Source organism: Oreochromis niloticus, linkage group LG3, assembly GCF_001858045.2.
Source record: "Oreochromis niloticus isolate F11D_XX linkage group LG3, O_niloticus_UMD_NMBU, whole genome shotgun sequence".
NCBI classification, from domain to species: Eukaryota; Metazoa; Chordata; class Actinopteri; order Cichliformes; family Cichlidae; genus Oreochromis; species Oreochromis niloticus.
The window spans coordinates 28,355,583-28,375,884 of NC_031967.2; the positions used below are offsets into that span (position 1 = coordinate 28,355,583).

The following is a 20,302-nucleotide window of genomic DNA, read 5'->3' on the forward strand; positions in this document are numbered from 1 at the left end:
GCCATTAACTAATGCTTAACAGATGATTAACTAATGCTTAATAGTGTGCACTTATTATAAAGTGTTACCCCTATTTCTTTTCCATATGGGCAGCTTTGGTTAGCATAACATAAACGCAGTGATGCTGGAGGATGAACGGTAACTTTTTCCACTGAATGAGGGATCCCTACGGTTAGGAACAAATGTAATCGCATGGCAGGATGCTGTTAATGGACCAAACTTCAGTCAGGAGAACAACTGCAATATAAAGTTAGTCATTAATATACTGCTGCATGGGCTGGGCTGTAGTTACATTGTAAGATTTTAAAAACTGAGCTTTAAAATGAATAGTGATGATTAAAATCGAGATATAAGAAATAGCACTAACATATACAGATCACTCAATTATAAATATCAAGGATTAACAGAGGTGATTATAAATAAATATCAAGAAAATTGAAAAGAATATTACAGAGTAGAAAAAAGCCTGTGTAAAAAAGGGTGTAACTATTGCAGTGTTTACAGTGTGTTAGATGGAGGAGTTGTACAGGGAGATGGCCACAGGCAGGAATGATTTCCTGTGTTGTTCAGTGGTGCTTTTTGGTAATCTCAGTCGCTCACCGAACGTGATCCTGTGACTAGCCAGTACGTGGGTGGGAGGTGTTATCAAACATTGTCTTGGACAACATCTGCCTCTCAAACACCACCTTAATGGAGTCCAGCTGCATCCCCACAACTTTACTGGCCTCGCGGATCAGTTTATTTAGTCTGTTGGCATCTGTGACCCTCAACCTGCTGCCCCAGCATGCAACAGCATAGAGGATCGCACTGCCCACAACAGAGATACAACATCTTTTCACTTCACTTCTGGCCAGAGTCGAGCCGAGAGGTCTCAGCCTCCATGACACCTGATGGTCACGTGTTAAAGTCTGTGTGCCTTACACGAACATAGACATCATTTCACTAAGCATGATGTTTGGATCCCACTCACAGCACAGAATTTGTTTATGAGTGTAAGCAGAAGTAGAGTTAGATACTCAGTGTGCCTTAATAGTCAAATTTATTAAAATGACTCAAATGTAGGAAGCAGAAACTTTATCCAGGTAATCCAACAGTCCTGCATCATTTTTCAAACATAAGTTAAATCTGTCTCTGTCTCTCTTTCTGTCCCTTTTCCTATTTACTTATAATGTAAATGACATCTTTCATAACTGGAATATACAAATCCCTCTCATCAGTGGATCATTCATTCAGAGGGAAAGTCAGACTTTTCATTTTAATATTTAAATCCTGACCAGGACAAAAATAGCTCTCCTTACTGTATTTCAATATTTACCTGAGAGCTGTCTTCATGAACACATCGGATAGAGAAGGAATTCTCACATGTAAGTATCAAAACTGTAATATCATTTAATGTATGTAGTACAGAGGTGATGTGTAGAGAATATTTAAAATATTTTGTCATGTGTTACAAAAAAGAAACATTTATCTTGCACAACTTTTACTGAAAAGACTTATGAGCTTAAAATAACAAGAGCTTCCAAGATGAGTAACATTAATAGTTTCATTACCTTGTTCATGAGCTGCTGAATTATTAAAAATGAATTAATGTCTGTTCTGGTTCATAACTGTTCACAGTTATTTTTCTTTATCTAGCTTGCTGTTTAATCCATCTTTTCTTTCCTGACATAAAGTGTGCATCGAAGAAGTTCTGTTCAAATCTTTGTTTCCTTGAGCAATAAAACATCACTTTCATCTGTCAGATCAAAGATGCAGTGGAGTCTGTATCTGCTTATTCTGATGGGTAAGTGGATTGTTTCACCAAATATACTGTTTTTAATTTAAATAAAATGACTGTAGATTACTACTTAATTACTACTGATTACTACTTGACATGTTTTTTTTTAATTTTTTCTGTTTAAAAAAAAAATCTTATATAATACCTCTGCAGGCACTTTGTTTTATACCTTATATGTATGTGTGTATTTGTATTTATTTGACTGTTACTCTCAGCTCTGCACAAGATTTCCCATGTATACCTATTGTATGTATGCAACTGGCAAATAAAGGACTTTAGCTTAGATTCACTCAGTCTTCTCATATGTGCCCAATCACTGCAGTCAGAGTCTCATTTATGTGACAATTTAAACCTAATGTTTGATTTGCTAATGTGACTTTTTTGTTTATCATATTTCTGTATTTTAGGTCAGTGTTGCTTCTTTACATGCCGCCTGTATGAGTACCACTTTATTGAAGAAAACAAGAGCTGGTATGAAGCACAGAGATACTGCAGAGAGAAATATACAGACCTGGCCAAAGTGTTTGACATGACAGACATGAGCAGACTCCGTAACTCCACACAGAATCAAGGAGAAGCCTGGATTGGACTGAACAACAACACAGATGGAAACAGGACGTGGCATTGGTCTCTGCCAGGAGTGGAATACATTCAAAATGACAGCAGCTGGAATCTGGATGGAAGAACTGGTAATGAGCCACCTGGGAACTGTGGGAGGAAAAGATACGATCATGGAGATAAAAAGCTGACAGATGTTTCATGTGACAAGACTATGTGGTTCATCTGCTATGATGGTGAGAAGATGTACATAATATTAAATAATATTATAAAATCGTGATATAAAAATATAATTGAATCACATAATTGTAAATTGAGAAAAAAGACAAAAGACAAAATTATTGTGGGATGTCTTTGTGTGTTTTTCTGTTTGTTTTACAGAAAAGAAGAAAGACAATAAAACATTGTATTTGATAACAACATCTAAGAACTGGACAGAGGCTCAGACCTACTGCAGATCAATTTACACTGACTTGGCCAGTGGACTCGATCAGGTAGACGGAGAAGAATATCAGGACCTGAAGTCTAAGGAAACTTCTTTTAGCGCATGGGTCGGTCTGTTCAGAGACAGCTGGAGGTGGTCAGATGGGAGTGATTTCTCTTTCAGATACTGGGATATGCAGTTATTCAATGATGAACAAAGCAACAAGACATGTGCTATGACTCTGTTAAACAGATCAGGAAAATGGAGCTCTGATGAATGTGACAAAGAAAAACCCTTCTTCTGTTATGATGGTGAGTTTTTATCAACATGTGTCTGACTGGTTTTCTGTAAAAGGAGGATCACTGGAATCACTGACAAGATCCAACTGAACATGTTGTATGTTTTTACTCCACCTACATATGCTGAATTAATCTCATAAACATGAATACACTTAGTTGACAGTTAGATGACTTTAAATATCTGTGGGATAACTTTCAGCTACTGGTAGCTTCAACCAACGTTTTAAAGTCTCTGTTGTAAATATGCAGAGAAGTTGTTTTGGATTCCTAATAGTTTAAAAACACACAAATATTTGAGGATGTTGTTGACCTGTCTGCACAAAGTTCATTAATGTTATTATACTGTTTTCTACTGATGGTAGACTAACACACAAGCTTTATGTAGTTTTTGTTTTATTCAAACAAAATAAACAGCATAGAGAGTTTCTCATGTTTACAGCTCACTAGATTCAACTGAATGTGTTGTTTTTTTCTTTATGGCAGATAAATTGATCCTGATCAAAGAAAACAAGACCTGGGAGGAGGCCTTGGATTACTGCAGAGAGTATCACAGGGGACTGGTCTCCATCACTAACCCTTACCAACAGAGATGGGCGGAGGTGAGAGCCAAGAACGCCTCGAGTCCTTTTGTCTGGCTCGGCCTGCGATACTCCTGCACTCTGGATCTGTGGTTCTGGGTCAATGACAAGCTGGTCTGCTATGAGAAGTGGGGCAGAGAGGGAAAGGCTGAGGAGTGTGGCAGGGCTGTGGGCATGCAGAGTGGAGGACAGCATGAGTGGGTCAGTCAGAGAGAAAATGAGAAATACAATTTTTTTTGTTTTAAATAAGACTTCAGAACTATTTCAGAATTGTGGCAAAATAAGATTTCTGTCACTGGGTCTTTTCTTTTTTTTCTGGCAAAAGTTCAACTAATAGCAAAAAAACAAACAAAAAAACAAACATTGTTGTAACCAGGACAATATTGGCAATATCTGATATTCACTAAAGTAAATATAGTTTCCTCTTGACTGCCTGATTCAGTGATATCATAATTACTTACTTTCTTCATTATTGCTTCATTACTCCATTACTGCACTTTTGTTGTAGGATGTCAGAAACAATGTTAGTTTTGGTTTCCATATTTGCTGTTTATATTTTATCTTTGCAATATTTTTGTCTTTGTGCACTTACACTTATAAACTGGTCTAATGATAATATTTCTAAATATTAAAAACTAATGTGGCAAACCAGAGCATTTATATTGTAAACTGTCACAAAAACCACATAACTACTTTTTGTCATAATGATGTCCTATTTAAAGTTACATGCTGTAAACCGATGATCTGTCTGTCATGATAAATAAATACTCAGTTGGAAGTGTAACAGTCTACACTCCTTACAAGAGTTCTTGGTATATTTATTTCTACAGGAAATCCTTTGAAATATTTACATGTTTGACCCTAATGAAGAAAAAAGTCATCTCCTCAAAAACTGCTTCATTCACCTGAGAACTCTTGGCATTATCCAAGTGATCATTCTCCAACTTTCAATTAAAAATGTCCTTACAGTCCAGAGCAGAAGAGACCCACTCATCTGTGCCTGATAAAATCTGAATGATTTCCTTTGTGTACCTCATGAGGAAATTTGAAGCCTAAACCTCTGAGTGTCACACGTCAAGCATTATCATCATGTACTTCTTAGATGAAGGTGATGTTGTAGGGAGCTGGTGCTGAGTATTTTCATGTCATCATTAAGCAGTACAGTAATTTCACATCAACACATTTGACACAAAAGGGCATATGACTATGTTGACCATTTGCACTGATAATGTGCTCTTCTACTTGCTTTGAGTGATCAAAACACTTTCTTACTACAAGCTTTCTTACTATATTGACACAAATGCTTATTTTTTTCTATGCCTCAGCTCTTTAAACCTGACATTCACCCTCCAGAGGGAGCACTGGAGTCAACTCAGGGCTCAGCATTTTGCCCAACTTTGACACACAGGTTTGCCCAAACTACTGACCTTCTAATTCTTAGACCCGCTCTACCTCCTAATTCACAGCCACCCTGCTGTGAGAATTACAAAAATGTTTTAGAAACACAGTTTTGTGTAAATAGGCTTATATTGTACTGTATGGATTGACTGCTCTGTGTTAAGAGAGCTCATAGCTGCAAGATTGACATGATTTTGGAGTCACAATATAATGTGACACACACACACTTGAGTAACCCTTACTTAAACGCTCTGAGTTCAGTTAACTGTAACAGAGGTCAGTAATGAGTCCATCACAGTCAGCACTGTTTGGTTTTAAACATGTAAAGCTGTGTAAGGTGTGATTGGATTCATTATTCAGCTGCACTATGAAGTTTTTGCCACAAACCAGAACGCTCAGTGAGGTCAGCATGTTTCTCTTTAATTTATTTTTTTTTAAAAATTAATTAAGTACATTCTTCTCTTAAAGGTGCTCTGAATAAATGACTTGATTGGCTGAGAGTGTTATGAGAAATTCGGGTGGACTCAGAGAGCAGAACGCATGGAGGCACAGAGTTGCAATGAAGGAAATGTATTGACAGTGACGGGCGAATTTTCAGGGAAAGTGTATTTACAACAAAAAGTGAATGGGAACGGGGAGCCAGCGTGTGCAGGTGAAGAAACACACACTGGTAGCGCATTCGAATTGGTACTGTTTGCCAAAACCTGCGAAAGGAAACGAACCAGACCAGGCGACCCATAGAAGCAGAGAGGCGAAATCCTGGGGAGGAAACAAAACCCCGTACAGTCACAAGTGAAATAAATCCACAGGCTCTAGCAAGCAGGCGGGCAGGTTTACAGGTACTCCAGAAAGGACAATACTCCGACACTAGACCTCTGTCGGGCAGCTCCTAAAGAACGCTTCTGAAGAAAGTGTCTGATGAGTAACAGGTGTGCCAGGTTTAGTGAATCGCTGCCCCGCCTACCTATGCCAAAAAGGCCTGACCGTGGCGACCGTGGTTCAGGGCGTTAGGAGGTCATCTTGAAACCGGAAGGTTGCCAGTTCGATCCCCAGCTCTGTCTGTCTTGGTCGTTGTGTCCTTGGGCAAGACACTTCACCTACCGCCTACTTGATGGCCAGAGGGGCCGATGGCGCGATATGGCAGCCTCGCTTCTGTTAGTCTGCCCCAGGGCAGCCGTGGCTACAACTGTAGCTTGCCTCCACCAGTGTGTGAATGTGAGAGTGAATGAGTAGTAGAATTGTAAAGCACTTTGAGGGTCTCGAAAAGCGCTATATAAATGCAATCAATTCTTATAAAAAGGAGACAGACAAAACACCACGCAACCATAACTCGGCTCCTAACAGAGAGCTGTCACGTGGAATGAGTTACAATACTTTTGTTTTCCCTGCTGTGTGCACACTCTGACTACCGTAAACACAAAGGAAAACAATGTGCAGATTTAAATAATTCTACCATAAATATAAGAAAACCTGTGCATAGTAAAATGTTTTGTTTTTAAATTCTAAAAATGCTCAGGTCTATATAAAAATAAAATTATATCTCTGAAGCTCTGAAAGACTAACAATATGATGAAAACATCAAAAAGTAAGCAAAGACACTTTACTGCATGATTTGAATAACATGTTAAACACTTCTACTTCGGTTTGTAGCTACAACAATGACTCTGTCTGTCACAGCTCGTGGGATGAGCCGTGTGGAATTTAATGAGGACCCAAGATGCTGGCAGCTGAGATGCAGGGGAGTTTTATTATGAAGGTGGAGATACAAACAGAAACGGCGAAGGCGTGGAGGAAACTAAGCAACACCTAAACTGGAAAAAACTAACAAAACAAACCTGAAATATTAACTGGAGACCCAGGGAGAAAGACGTAGGAACACGCAGGGAGATACACAGGTTGACAGAGGGAAATAACACAGACGAACCAGCAACTACCAGAGGCAGACACAAGGCTTAAATACACAGAGGGATAACAAGGGAATGAGACACAGAAGGAGGACACAGCTGGGAGTAATCAGACATGACGGGACAGGGGAAATGTAATCTGAACACACTGACATCAGACACGGACCTTCAAAGTAAAACAGGAAACTCACACATGCAAAGACACAGACTCAGAGACGCGGGCTTAACAAAGACCTGACTACACGATACACAGAACCAAAACGTAAGAATAAACAAAGATACATCAAGAAATCAAAGATTAACAATAAAGAAACAGAAAACACTGGGTCACACACCCAGGACCGTGACACTGTCACACGTCACTCATAAGAAGAATTTAGTTCCTGTAGAAAGAGAAGAAAGTTATTTTATATGTAAAGTGTCAAAAGGAGTGCAATGAGTGAATTTGCTATTTAATATCACTTGTATACATATAAGTGAGTGTGTGTTATTTAATGATACTGCTGAAAAAAAATTTAATACTTCACATTAAATTTGTTGTAACTCACTGCGAATGCTTTACAAAGCAAAAATACTTCTGCTATATTTTGTTTATTGATGGTTGATCATGTGAAAGATAATGCATTAATAATAAATGTAATCACTGATGGTCTAGTTTAATATTTTAGCTCTGTGGCCGGAGTACTTTTTTGTACTTCAGTTTTTCCGTTGTACACCCACTGTGGGTGTGAAACACAAAATTTCACACTAACACATAACACAAGGGTGAACTTCTCCTTTTACAGAAACAGCAGCGTGTGCTATCAGTTAGAGTAAAAAAAAAATTACACTGACTTATTTGCATTGAAATGATCTTTGACATATACTTTTTAGTAAAGGGGAAATGTTCACATCAGTGAAGATGCTGGTTTAAAAGAGGGAAACGTTTCTGAACTTTTATCATAGACTTAAACTTCAGTTGTTTGTCTCCTCCATACTAAAACAGCTACACTGACAACATAGGAAGTTCATGTGATCAGAGCCGGTAAGACCTCTTCACATTTAACAGATACTAATTCTGTTTTAAATACACTGTTTATATATTTCTTTTAAATAATATTTCTCAAGAATCTTTTATAATTTAACAAATAAACAGACATTTAAAAGCCTTTGTTTTTCTGACATTCTCGTTAGTAAAGTCTGTGTACTTTATGAAGCTCCTCATAGGAAAAAGGCTTACATAATAAAATATGTGCCATAGATGCATGATATGAAACTAAATCAGTGGATTGTGAGCTGCTTTAAGGATTTATAATCCAGCAAAGTAATGTGAGAAATGTAATAATGCAATCAACAGAAAATAGACTTACAGTAAACGGCATTTGTTAGAATTAATTTCCACCAGTTTTGTTACATAATTATCACAATAAGCAATAAAGAACTACTTCATACCTGAGATGGTTAGGTTTACAGTTTAAGTGTTTAAACTGGCAGGATGATCTGGTGAAGAATGAGGGGAAGGACTGCAGCTTTTACTGTAGCACTTGAATGATTTCCAATAATTTGTCTGTCTTCTTCATGGATGGAATGCAGTGGTTTACAATCCAAGCAGAAACTCCAACCCACGGAGCAAGTACAACAATCGCCCATGTCAGAGGACCTGGAACAACAATGGATTCAACATATTTGTTCAAAGGCACATCCTTCAGCAAAGATTCAACAGAAGCTCAAGGCAGGCATGGCAGATGTGAGTACAAGGCTTATAAATAGATAAATAGATAGAGTGCTGTCTTTTTCTGAGCAGTGCCGTTTTCAAAACCCAATGGGTACAGTACAAAAATACACTTTCAACAGACCATAAGTAGAGGAACACCACCTGTCACCTATCATGCTGCACTATCAGCATGATAGTGTTGGGTTTCCAGATTAGATCCTCATTTAGCTATACCTCGTATTGTGGAGGTAAGCATCAACGACACAGAGCTCTCAGTTCACACTCCTTCTTTATTTGTCTCCAACATCAACTGCACATATCGCGCCACAAAACAGAAGAACACACTTCCTCAACACTGGGTGTGAGTGGAGCCCTCTAGTGGTCCACCACACATGCCCCCCCGAACACCCAGCAGAACTAGTCCAGGACCCGGGGCCTAAGCAAACGGCCGGAACGGCTGAACCGGGGGGGTGGGGAACTGACAGAGGGCAACCCAGCCCGGAAACGAGGCTGGCACTGGCGGTCAGAAAAAGCTGCAGACGACTCGGACTCCGGTGATTGTGGATCACTCCTGGGGGAAAAAACAGAATCCATCAGCCCGGTGGCAGGTGGGCGGCCGCGACGAGGGGCCTGGGCCGGGACCACCTGATCCTCTTGCATAACATGTGCAGGCTTAAGTCTGTCAACAGAGACAACTTCCTGCCGACCGCCAAAGTCCAAAATGAAATGTTTGTTGCCTGGTTTAAGAACCCTGTACGGCCCGTCATATGGTGGACGCAGCGGAGTCCTATGGGCATCGTGCCTGACGAAAACGAAACGAGCAGAGTCCAACGAACTCGGAACAAAAGTGTCAGGCAGGCAGTGGTGCACGGGACCAGGAACAGGAAACGAGCCTTTCGGGGGGCGAAAAGGCAACAAAGAGGGATCAAAACATGGGGGAGGGCTCTCAGGCAAGAATTCCCCGGGGACCCGGAGGGGCTGGCCGAGGACCAGTTCAGCCGGGGAAACCCCGAGGTCTTCTTTAACCGCGCTACGCAATCCCAGCAAAACCCACGGAAGACGGTCGACCCAGTCGCCACCTGTTAAGGAAGCCCGGAGCGCGGCCTTAAGAGACCGGTGAAACCGTTCGCACATCCTGTTAGCTTGCGGGTGGTACCTTGACCCCCAGGCCGTCAGCCATAGCAGACCAAAGCTCAGAAACAAACTGTGGGCCCCTGTCCGAGGTAATGTCAGCAGGGGGACCGAAACGGGAAACCCACGTCGACAAAAACGCTCTGGCCACCGTCGCCGCTGTCGTGGACGCCAGTGGCACCACCTCCGGCCACCTGGTTGTGCGGTCCACCACAGTCAAAAGGTGCGTGAAACCCTGTGACTGCGGCAAGGGACCAACCAGGTCCACATGAAGGTGATCGAAACGCCTACCGGGGATACGGAAAGGTTCGAGGGGTGCCTGCATGTGCCGGTGGATTTTTGAGCGTTGGCATGGGACACAAACCGCCGCCCATTCTTTCACCGTCTTGCGAAGGCCCGGCCAAACGAACCTGGCGCTGACCAGCTTGACCGAGGCCCGGACGCCGGGATGAGAGAGGGCATGCACCGAGTCAAAAACACGACGACGCCACGAAAGGGGAACCACCGGGCGGGGGCGGCCGGTAGAAACGTCGCAAAGAAGGCGTGGACCGCCGTCCCACACCGGGGTGTCCTCCAGCACGAGGCCCGTTTTCATTGACTGAAGCGCCAGGATGTCCGGGTCAGCATGCTGCTCGGCGGCCATGGCAGCGTAGTCGACGCCGACATACACTGGAGAAACCAACACACGTGACAGACAGTCAGCGACGTGATTGGACTTACCAGCCACGTGCTGAATGTCTGTGGTAAACTCCGAAATGGCCGCCAACTGGCGCTGCTGGCGTGCGCTCCATGGGTCAGAGACCTTGGACATCGCAAACGTCAAAGGTTTGTGGTCAACGTACGCAGTAAAGTTGCGACCCTCGAGGAAAAAACGAAAATGCCGTGTCGCGAGGTGCAGGGCTAGCAACTCCCTGTCAAAAACACTGTACTTGCGTTCGGCATCCCGGAGCGTACGACTGAAAAAGGCGAGCGGTTGCCAGAGACCTGAAACCCGCTGTTCCAACACCCCACCCACTGCCACGTCGGACGCGTCGGTGGTCAACGCGATCTCGGCCGACGGGAGCGGGTGTGCCAGCAGGGCGGCGTCAGCCAGCGCAGACTTGGCTGCGGAAAACGCATGGATGCGTTCCGGCAGCCAGTCAACCGGATCTTTGGCTGTTTTACCTTTTAAGGCAGCATAGAGTGGCTGTAGCAGGTGGGCAGCTCTGGGGAGAAAGCGGTTGTAAAAATTTATCATCCCCAAGAACTCCTGCAACGCTTTAACCGACGTGGGGCGTGGAAAAGCTGAAACGGCCTGGACTCTGTCGGGCAACGGAACCACACCTTCAGCGGAAATGCGGTGCCCAAGGAAATCCAGAACAGGCAACCCAAACTGGCACTTGGAAGGGTTGATGATCAGGCCGTGCGCTGCCAAACGCTGGAAAACCTGGCGCAGATGGGACTCGTGCTGGCTCGCTGAGCAGCTGGCCACCAATATATTGTCCAGATAAACAAAAACGAACGGCAGCCCACGCAAAACTGAGTCCATCAGCCGCTGAAAGGTCTGGGCGGCACCTTTCAGGCCAAACGGCATGCGCAAAAACTCGAACAAGCCGAAGGGGTAATGACAGCGGTCTTAGGGACGTCTTCGGCGCGCACGGGAACCTGGTGATACCCCCGCACCAAGTCAATTTTAGAGAAAATCGACGTTCCGGCGAGGTTGGCAGAAAAATCCTGAATGTGGGGGATGGGGTAACGGTCATTCTCCGTGGCATTATTTAAAAGGCGGAAATCTCCGCACGGCCGCCACCGACCGTCTGATTTGGGCACCATGTGAAGCGGAGAGGCCCATGCACTGTTCGAACGCTGTACAATGCCAAGGCGCTCCATGGCTGCAAACTCTTCCCGAGCGACGGACAGTTTTGCGGGGTCGAGGCGGCGCGCGCGCGCGAACACCGGGGGCCCGACCGTGGGAATATAATGCTCAACCCCATGCTTCGTTACCGCGCCAGAGAAATCAGGGACGGACAGCGATGGAAACTCTGAAAGCAAACGCTGAAAAGCATCCCCGGAGGTCACTACATTAGCCCGAATTAGGGGTTCGGCGGCGCGTGTAAAACATGGCAGCGAAGAAAACGAAAGAGCATCAATTAAACATCTGTTAGCAACATCGACAAGCAGTCCGTGAGCGCACAGAAAATCAGCACCTAAAATAGGTACAGAGCTAGCGGCAACAACAAAGTTCCACTGGAAATCCCGGCCATGAAAACAAACAGTCACCAACCTTTCCCCAAACGTTTTGATGGGAGAGCCATTAGCTGCCATGAGCTGCGGCCCACAGTTCGCTGCTAGTCCGTCGGCAGCGGTAGGGGAAGGAGGCTCTTCTGGGAGCCGGAGTCCACGAGAAAACGTCTCCCGGAGCGCGAGTCCTCTATGAAGAGCAGCCTCTCTGTATTGCCAGCGGTCGCGGCTGCTACGGCGCGCTGGCGGGTCCATTTCCCTGGGCCGTGAAAGCGCAAGGCGGCAGGCAGCGACGCGCTCTGTCGCCAAATCGCTGATGGTAGAAACAGATGTTCTTGCCGCCGTGCCGGCGTGTAGCAATCCCTGCCGTCAGCAAGGGGGCGGATGCTCCGGGGGAGGCAGGTGGTGGCGTGGTAGGCGTCGCCGGCGAGTCCGTAGCCACGGCGTGAACGTTGAAAGTGCGGCTAGCCAGGAGAATGCGATCCGCTTCTTCAGCCAGGGAGCGATAATCCTTTGCAGGCAGAAGCGGGGAGTTTGCGAGGACGGCTCTCACGGCGGCCGGTAGCTGGCGGAGGAAGAGGTGGGCGAAGAGGAATCCCCCGTCATCCGGCCCGAGCAACGACAGCATGTTCTCCATGAGCTCGAGCACGGTACCGCCACCCAAGCCTGACAGGTTGAGGAGCTTTTCGGCTCGTTCAGCGTCGGAGAGGGCATAGCGCCGAAGAAGCAGCTCTTTAAGGGCGGCGTATTTCCCTTGGGCGGGTGGGTCCCGGAGGAGCGGCATCGCGCGGCGGGTGGCCAGCGGGTCGAGTGAGGCCACCACATGGTGATACTTCGTGTCGTCAGCCGAGATGCCGCGAAGGGCGAACTGAGCCTCCACATGCACGAACCATGATGGGGGGTCATGGAGCCAAAAGTCCGGCAGTTTCAGCGCCACAGCGAACGTAGCTGCAACAGGAGGCGGAGGTCCGGCGGCCGCCGATGCCTCCAAAGCAGAGTCTGCGTTATCTGCGGCCCGTTGCATGCTCGAGTCAGGGGTCACCAATGTGGAGGTAAGCATCAACGACACAGAGCTCTCAGTTCACACTCCTTCTTTATTTGTCTCCAACATCAACTGCACATATCGCGCCACAAAACAGAAGAACACACTTCCTCAACACTGGGTGTGAGTGGAGCCCTCTAGTGGTCCACCACAGTATACCTTTTGCCTTGAAATGCTTACATTCTTGAGATCTGGTGACTATGGAGGCCATTCGAGCCCGCTGAACTCATTGTTAGTTCAGGAATAGTTTGAGAGGATTTTGACAGCTCGAAGCAGTTTGACTAGTCTCCTCTGCTCTCTGACATCAACAAGGCATTTCTGCGCAATGAAACGCAACTTACTGGATATTTTCTTTTTTTCACACCATTCTCTGTAAACCATAGAGATGGTTGTGTGAGAAAATAACTTTTGCACTTTTTAATACTTGGACCAGTGGCAGTGGTAATGTTGTGGCAAACACAACATTACTACATTTTGATTCACTTAAATCACCTTTCTTCACCATTCTGATGCTTGTTTTGAGCTTCAGCAGGTCACCTTGGCCATGTTACATACTTAAATGCACTTAGTCGCTTTTATGTGATTGACTGATTAGTTTTGCTTTAAACAGGTGTACTTAACAAAGTTGTCATGGGTGTGTGCAGGCAGGCAGGGAGAGAGGACCCGAAATGCAGGACTCACAAACGCAGAAACTAAAGGTTGAACTTTAAGCAGCTTTATTGATGTGCACAAACTAAACTGAACTGAACTGAACTAGTAATACAAAACTAAACTAGCAAGCAGGCTGGTAGGCAAACTAAACACACAGAGGAGGTATAAGGGTACAACGCGACACTGACACAAAGAAACACTGGGCTTAAATACACTGACGAAGTCGTCAAGGAATTAGAGACAGAAGGGGAACACAGCTGGGAGGAATAAGACCTAACGAGACTGGGGGAGCAAAGCTAGAAACACTGACATCAGACAGGAACATGAACCTTCAAAGTAAAAAAGGAAACAAGACGCACTTTACTAAGACATGGATTCGACAGAGTGAGGCAGACTAGACACTGAACTAAACCTGCAATAATAAAAAAATACAACCAGAACATTAATCATAATACAGAAACATACCAGAATAACTGAAACATAGATTTATCATAAAAATCAACAAAGCACCAGAGAAACATGAAAAACAATCCATCATTCAAAAATAAACCAAAACATAAGAAACTCAAAATGCTGGGTCAAAATGATCCAGAACCGTGACAAAAGTAGCCCGTAAGATGTGTTTAGGGTGCACTAAAAATAGTTACACATTGTAAATGTCATAGGTTCATGTAAAAAGAAAAAAAAAGTTAATGTGTTCCTTACATTAACAGAGGACACTCATATCACTCTTCAGGTACTTGGAGAATAAAAGACTCTGCAAAAGATCTCTGCAGTCTTTCATCATGAAGAAAGACAAGAAACATGTGGTGAAGATCTGTAACGGCTCCGGCAGGCGCGTTTGCGATAACTTATGCATCAGTGCCTCACGCTTTCAGATGTATGTTGTTAAAGTGAACACCAGCAGCTGTAGAGTTAAAAGAATTACCAGTAAAACAAAAAAAGTGATAGTGGCTTGTGACAAAGTTGGAAACCAGTGTCGTCCTGTTCACTTTGAAAAATATGTGGGCCAAAAGCCAACAGATGAACGCTGTCATGGTTAGCTTTTTTTTTTTTTGCATGCATGCATGCATGCATAAAAAATCTCCTTGTGTTTTTTTGCGCTTTTGCTATATCTAATTTTATTATTTGTTATATGTTCTTTGCTTATCCCACTAAATGTTGGTCTTATAGCATTCAGTGAGACAAGCAAAAATATGACTATATTCAACATGTAAAAGGAACAGTTACAGTTCTTCTAAATGCACTTTCAGCTACAGTTTATTTGCAGCTTTACAAAGAGAAAAATACATGAAAACTCATCATGATACCATCATAAATAAGACAATATAGACAATATAAACATAGTTTTCATTTTAAGCTTTGTTGTAATGATATCTGTTTTTATTTGGCTTTCATTGTTTCATTCATTGTTAGTTTTGAACTACGAAGTTGGATTTCAGTATTGTTTCTATGATTATAGCTGCATTTGGTAGTAGTGTTGATTTTTTTACCTTTTGTTTCTACCATTTTTCATGGATCAGTCTCCTCTCCAAAGTCCTTTTGTTTTTATCACATTTTACTTTCTGAGTTAGACGTTTCCCTTTTTAGATTTTCTCTCTTTCATTTTGTTAGCTATGTGTCCTTTGTGCTTTGTCTTTTGAATTGCATCCTCCTTCATTACCTTCAATTATTTTCAACTTTTTTTTTCCAAGGTGTTCCTACTCGCCCTGATTAGAGAAAGCATTCTTTTTGTTATCCCGCCTTGTTTGTTATCAGCCTGTTTTGGAATTTATTGGATTGTAGTTGCTTTCTTTCCGGATTTCTGCACTTTTGTAACTTTCAACATACAAACTTTCAACATAAATAAAAGGTCAAGTTTACATTTATGTGTTCTAGTCAAGAGTGCTGTTGCACACAGTGGATAGGAAAATGCATTAAAACACCGCCTGTGCATGGGAGCACAGGCTTGTAAAAGAACAGCTGGAAAATAGTTTTATATGCACAAAAATGAATGAATCACAGACACATATCACACGTATATTTGGTAATGAACTTGCAGTCTTAACCATAGCCAGTGATCAGGTATTTTCTTTTCTTGTCAATTTTCTCAATCCCTGTGACTAGACAGTAACTACATTTAGTTTTTAGATAACACATCGTAGTTTTTAAAGAAAAATGAAATATGGTGGCACGGTGGCACGGTGGTTAGCACTGTTGCCGCACAGCAAGAAGGTCCTGAGTTCAATTCCACCATCAGGCCGGGGTCTTTCTGTGTGGAATTTGCATGTTCTCCCCATGTTTGCGTGGGTTCCCTCCGGGTACTCCGGCTTCCTCCCTCTGTCCAAAGACATGCAGCTTGTGGGGATAGGTTAATTGGATAATCCAAATTGTCACTAGGTGTGAATGGTTGTCTGTCCTTGTGTGTTGGCCCTGCGACAGACTGGCGACCTGTCCAGGGTGTACCCCGCCTCTCGCCCTATGACAGCTGGGATAGGCTCCAGCGCCCCCCGTGACCCTGAAAAGGATAAGCGGAAGCGAATGGATGGATGAAATATGTTCTTTAAGTTCCACTAAGCTATTGTTACTCCCTTCACTTTTCTAGTCTTCTACCTGTAAAACTCTAAGAGTGAAACAGCAAATCCTGTTCTTGAAGAGGAATTATTAAAGAATCAAATCTTATAACTAACTGTCATATACACACAATACTGAGTGATGAGGGAGAGGCAGTGACGAAGAGGAGGTGGGTTACACGAAGGCATCTGCAAGGGAGAATGTCAGATGTCATGTGAAAGTGAGATTTAAAGTAGGCGGAGTGAAGGCTGATTGGGCTGAAGAAGGCTGGCAGAAAGATGGTTGGACTAGATCGGTGACATCACAATTAGCTTGACAGCGTAGGAAAGTGAAAGTGACTTAAAGCTTAGATTAGTCACCAACACCTGGGAAAGCAGACAGATGTAGACTTCAGATCTTCCTCATCGAACTTACACATAAGCTTCATTACAACAGCACGACTAGAGTAGAAGTCTGAGTTCTGAACCGACATGCATGCAGCCCAGACCTTTTACCTCCTAAAAAGGTTTGGAGCATCATGAAACAATAAATGCAACAATGAAGACCGAGGACTCTTGAGCAGCTAGAATCCTATATCATATTTTCTCAGTTCCACACATTTACAGACTGTTGTTAAAGGAGGACGGGATGCTACACAGTGGTAAACACGGCCCTGTGCCTACTTTTCTGAGGCTTGTTCGTGTCATCAAACTTAAAATGAGCCAATATTTGTCTTGGTATGGTACATTTTCTCAGTTTAAACATTTGCTATGTTTTGTTCTATTGTGGCGTTGTAGGTTTTATTTATTTAATTTTTGTTTTAATGTGGAAGTTTTGTGTCATTCTACAATATCACAGTTCAGACTCATTTCTAACAATTACTGTTTGTTTGTTAAGTCTTACTTCACTTTACTTTGTTTGGGAACTCTACTGCTATTTCAGTGTGCATCTTAATGTCTAGTCTGTTCTCAGTGACCATTTTTACACAGTGTTACACACAGCACACTTTTGTCTTCAGCGTTTAATTGTACCAGAGGACATGAACTTCCTGTCACGCTTAAAAAATGAGTGTCTGCACATCAAGCCTTGCCTGATTGATGACCTCCATTCATGTGACAAAAAGGAATTTAGCTTCAGATTCCACAGAGTGACTGACTAAATATGTCAGGTATGTTTAGTGACCACGAATAGCTTTGACTGATGTCAGCCAACAGGTTGCATCGGATTTGGATAAGTTTTGAATTGTGACATTTTTACTTCTTTTAAGTACAAGTAGAGTAAAATTTGAGGAAACATATTAAGAGAGAATTTACAAGCAATGAATACAATGAGTTTTTTTCCTCCACGTGGACCAGCTTGTGTAACAGGTTATGACACTCCTATTTACTGTTAGTCTTTAAATGTACACTATTCACTGCTACTATTTGCATGTCACTTTTAAAAGTTTTAATAAAGATGTTCAGTGTTTTCTGTATTACAGCTTTACTTTTAATGGTGTTTCCAAAACACAGAAGTATATCAGAGAAATGTATTGGAGCTCCACCTTTGTGCATTGGTGGAAAAGTTTCGGGTTTGACTGAAATGAAACTGAAAAACTGACAATGCATTAAAAAGATGCAACAACAGGTGACAGGTCACACAGTGGAGCATCGACATCAGAAGTACAGGTAGGCTGCTGGGCAGATAAGTGTGTTTAAGCGTCTTTAATATTTGTTTTTTGTTCGTTTTTAAATATATATATATATATAACAAATTATAAAAACCTCCAGGTTTATTTTTCCGTTAGTAAAATATGAGTGACTTAGACATTTAAATTCAAGCATTTGACACTAGACTGAAGTTTAAAAAAAAATCTGTGATGCATCTTAACACATAAAAACTTGGAGTTTCATTTAAGACAACATTTCCTGGGATTTTAATCATTGATTTAAGTTTCACTCATAAAACAGAACAAAGAAATATCGAGTAAATCAGCAACTTTTTAATCATCACATTAACTGCTTGTTAACTCACTTGTATTCCTGCATAAACTGAAGAATTAATAATAAATAAATAACAATTAATTTTACAATGTGAGGTAAAGACTTTGATATTCTAGAGAAAACCTCAATAATCCCGAAATCCCCCATTTGTAAGCACTACTGCAATGGTGGGAAAGAAAAGCCCCCTTTCCACAGGACGAAACCTCCGGCAGAACCAGTCCTCCAGCCGACTGCCTCAACCAGTTGGAGCGGTGAGGAGAAAGAGAAAGGAAAATAGAAAGGGAGCATAAGACAGGACAAAACACAGGCTGCAAAAGAAAAGACAAATGAATGACATGCTGCAGTGGTATATATGTGTTTAAGAATGTGTTTAAAAGAAAAATCATTGTGCCTGGGGCTTTGCTTAGATTAAAGTCATGTAAATTAAAATACATAACTTTAGACTGTATGTCTAGTGTTTCATAAGTTGTAGAACAGCAAGTTGTTATCATTGATCCTGATCCAGGGTATAGGGTGTGTGCACAGCTATGCATGAGTTATGTGTGTAGGTGTGTAGAGAAATGAACTTGGGTTGACTCAAATAAAATATAATAATATCCATTGCCAAACTCTAAAAATAGATTATGCAGACACTGTGAGTATAGTGTGTATTAGAACTGTAATGATTCAATCAGTAACTCAACTTAATTAAAAAACAAATTCTGCATATATGCTTAATAAACATTGTGTTATAACATTATATAGCTAAATGTAGTCTATATATGCTGTGAGCTGATTGTTGCTTTTAATTTTATTTTAGTAGGCATTTAATAGTTTATTACTGAAAACTGTTTGAAACTATAATGTTACTGACACAGAACTTTCCCTTTTTAACTTCCTGTTTTCATCTGGCTCTGTGTGCAAGACATGTAACATGTAATCTGTAACACTAGAGGGTGCCTAATCACTGTCCACACATCTCCAGATTGACATCAAATACTACAATATAAGTGATTTAGAGATTTAAATTCAGACATTTTACAACAGCTGTAATTAAAAAAAATCCTCAAAACTCAAAATTCCCCAAGACATTAAACTTCAGTTCTAGCTCATTTTGTTTATTAAAATGAATTTGTGTTGAATCACCCTCATGGGTGGATCACAGATTACTTATTTAATCCTTCATCCATTAAGACTGAAAAAATAATGCACAATGGAAAATAATACACTGTAAGTCAAAATCTACTGATCACATTTTCTGGGCAGTGCATGTCTTTTTACCTGCTTGTTTGCACCTTATCAGTCCCCTACAGATATTCAACTCATCCAACATGGAGAACTTTTGTCACTGCGGCCGGTCTTTCGCAACTTACCATGGCCTGAGAGTTCACCAGGGAAGGATGGGCTGCACACCAAAGGGAATGAGGATCCCTGAAAGTGGGCAATCTAGTTTCCATCCCATGCCAAGCTTTATGGGATCTCTAATCAGACAAGAGCCTTCGATGGGCATGTGTATGAGTCTGGATTATAGTGAGTCTACCGATGTGTTTGTACTGTGGTTAGTTTGTGTTGCTACAGGGTCGGGGCGTGACTATCTAACTATAACTCACTGGTTAACAGCGATAATCTTTTCACATTTTAGAAAATATCTTTTTTAGAATATTTGCCCCATATTTGTCAAACTTACATCAATTAAATCTACAGTTTCATCAAACATGATTTCTTTTTTGCCATCTCCTACGATATTTAATATGTACTATGGCTTACTTTTTACAGTTTCTGCACTGAAAAAACAAAGACAAAAACACATAACTGATAACTGATCACTGGAGGATTGTCTGATCCTCCAGTCAGACAACCACAGTAACAGGCACAGTTAGATGTTTAAGTTAGTTCATGACAGGAACAAGAACAACATGATAACTGAAGAACAACATGATAACATTGATCTTCTTTTCTTACAGGGGCTCAAGAGAGACAAGACAGAGAGAGAGAACGAGTGAGACAAGAACGAGAGAGACAAGAACGGGAGAGACAAGAAAGAGAGAGACAAGAACGGGAGAGAGAAGAGCGAGAGAGACAAGAACGCGAGAGACAAGAACGAGAGAGAGAACGAGCAAGACAAGAACGAGAA

General features: G+C 42.3%; 2 protein-coding genes and 1 long non-coding RNA gene across 3 annotated transcripts; all 3 read left to right on the forward strand.

The window, feature by feature from the left end:
• Positions 1 to 1,324: 1,324 nt before the first annotated feature.
• LOC109198660 (lithostathine-like) lies at positions 1,325 to 2,615 on the forward strand. Its single transcript, XM_019354042.1, has 3 exons — positions 1,325 to 1,363; positions 1,674 to 1,783; positions 2,185 to 2,615. Exons 2-3 carry the CDS (start codon positions 1,750 to 1,752, stop codon positions 2,613 to 2,615), a joined length of 465 nt encoding a protein of 154 aa, XP_019209587.1. The 5' UTR covers positions 1,325 to 1,363; positions 1,674 to 1,749.
• A 262-nt stretch (positions 2,616 to 2,877) lies between these two features.
• On the forward strand, positions 2,878 to 3,887 carry LOC109198677 (macrophage mannose receptor 1-like). Its single transcript, XM_019354082.2, has 2 exons — positions 2,878 to 3,070; positions 3,542 to 3,887. Exons 1-2 carry the CDS (start codon positions 2,953 to 2,955, stop codon positions 3,883 to 3,885), a joined length of 462 nt encoding a protein of 153 aa, XP_019209627.1. The 5' UTR covers positions 2,878 to 2,952; the 3' UTR covers positions 3,886 to 3,887.
• Positions 3,888 to 16,245: 12,358 nt separating this feature from the next.
• LOC109198676 (uncharacterized) lies at positions 16,246 to 20,194 on the forward strand. The gene is made up of 3 exons (XR_002059357.2): positions 16,246 to 17,874; positions 19,472 to 19,698; positions 20,133 to 20,194. It is a non-coding gene; the product is annotated as an uncharacterized LOC109198676 (long non-coding RNA).
• The last annotated feature ends 108 nt before the right edge of the window (positions 20,195 to 20,302 follow it).

Bases quoted from the DNA above. Each gene is read 5' to 3' on its own strand.
- LOC109198660 (XM_019354042.1), top strand. From the start codon at position 1,750: ATGCAGTGGAGTCTGTATCTGCTTATTCTGATGG. The intron at 1,784-2,184 runs GTAAGTGGATTG...TCTGTATTTTAG, and splicing joins GTATCTGCTTATTCTGATGG to GTCAGTGTTGCTTCTTTACA.
- LOC109198677 (XM_019354082.2), top strand. From the start codon at position 2,953: ATGCAGTTATTCAATGATGAACAAAGCAACAAGACATGTGCTATGACT. The intron at 3,071-3,541 runs GTGAGTTTTTAT...TCTTTATGGCAG, and splicing joins ACCCTTCTTCTGTTATGATG to ATAAATTGATCCTGATCAAA.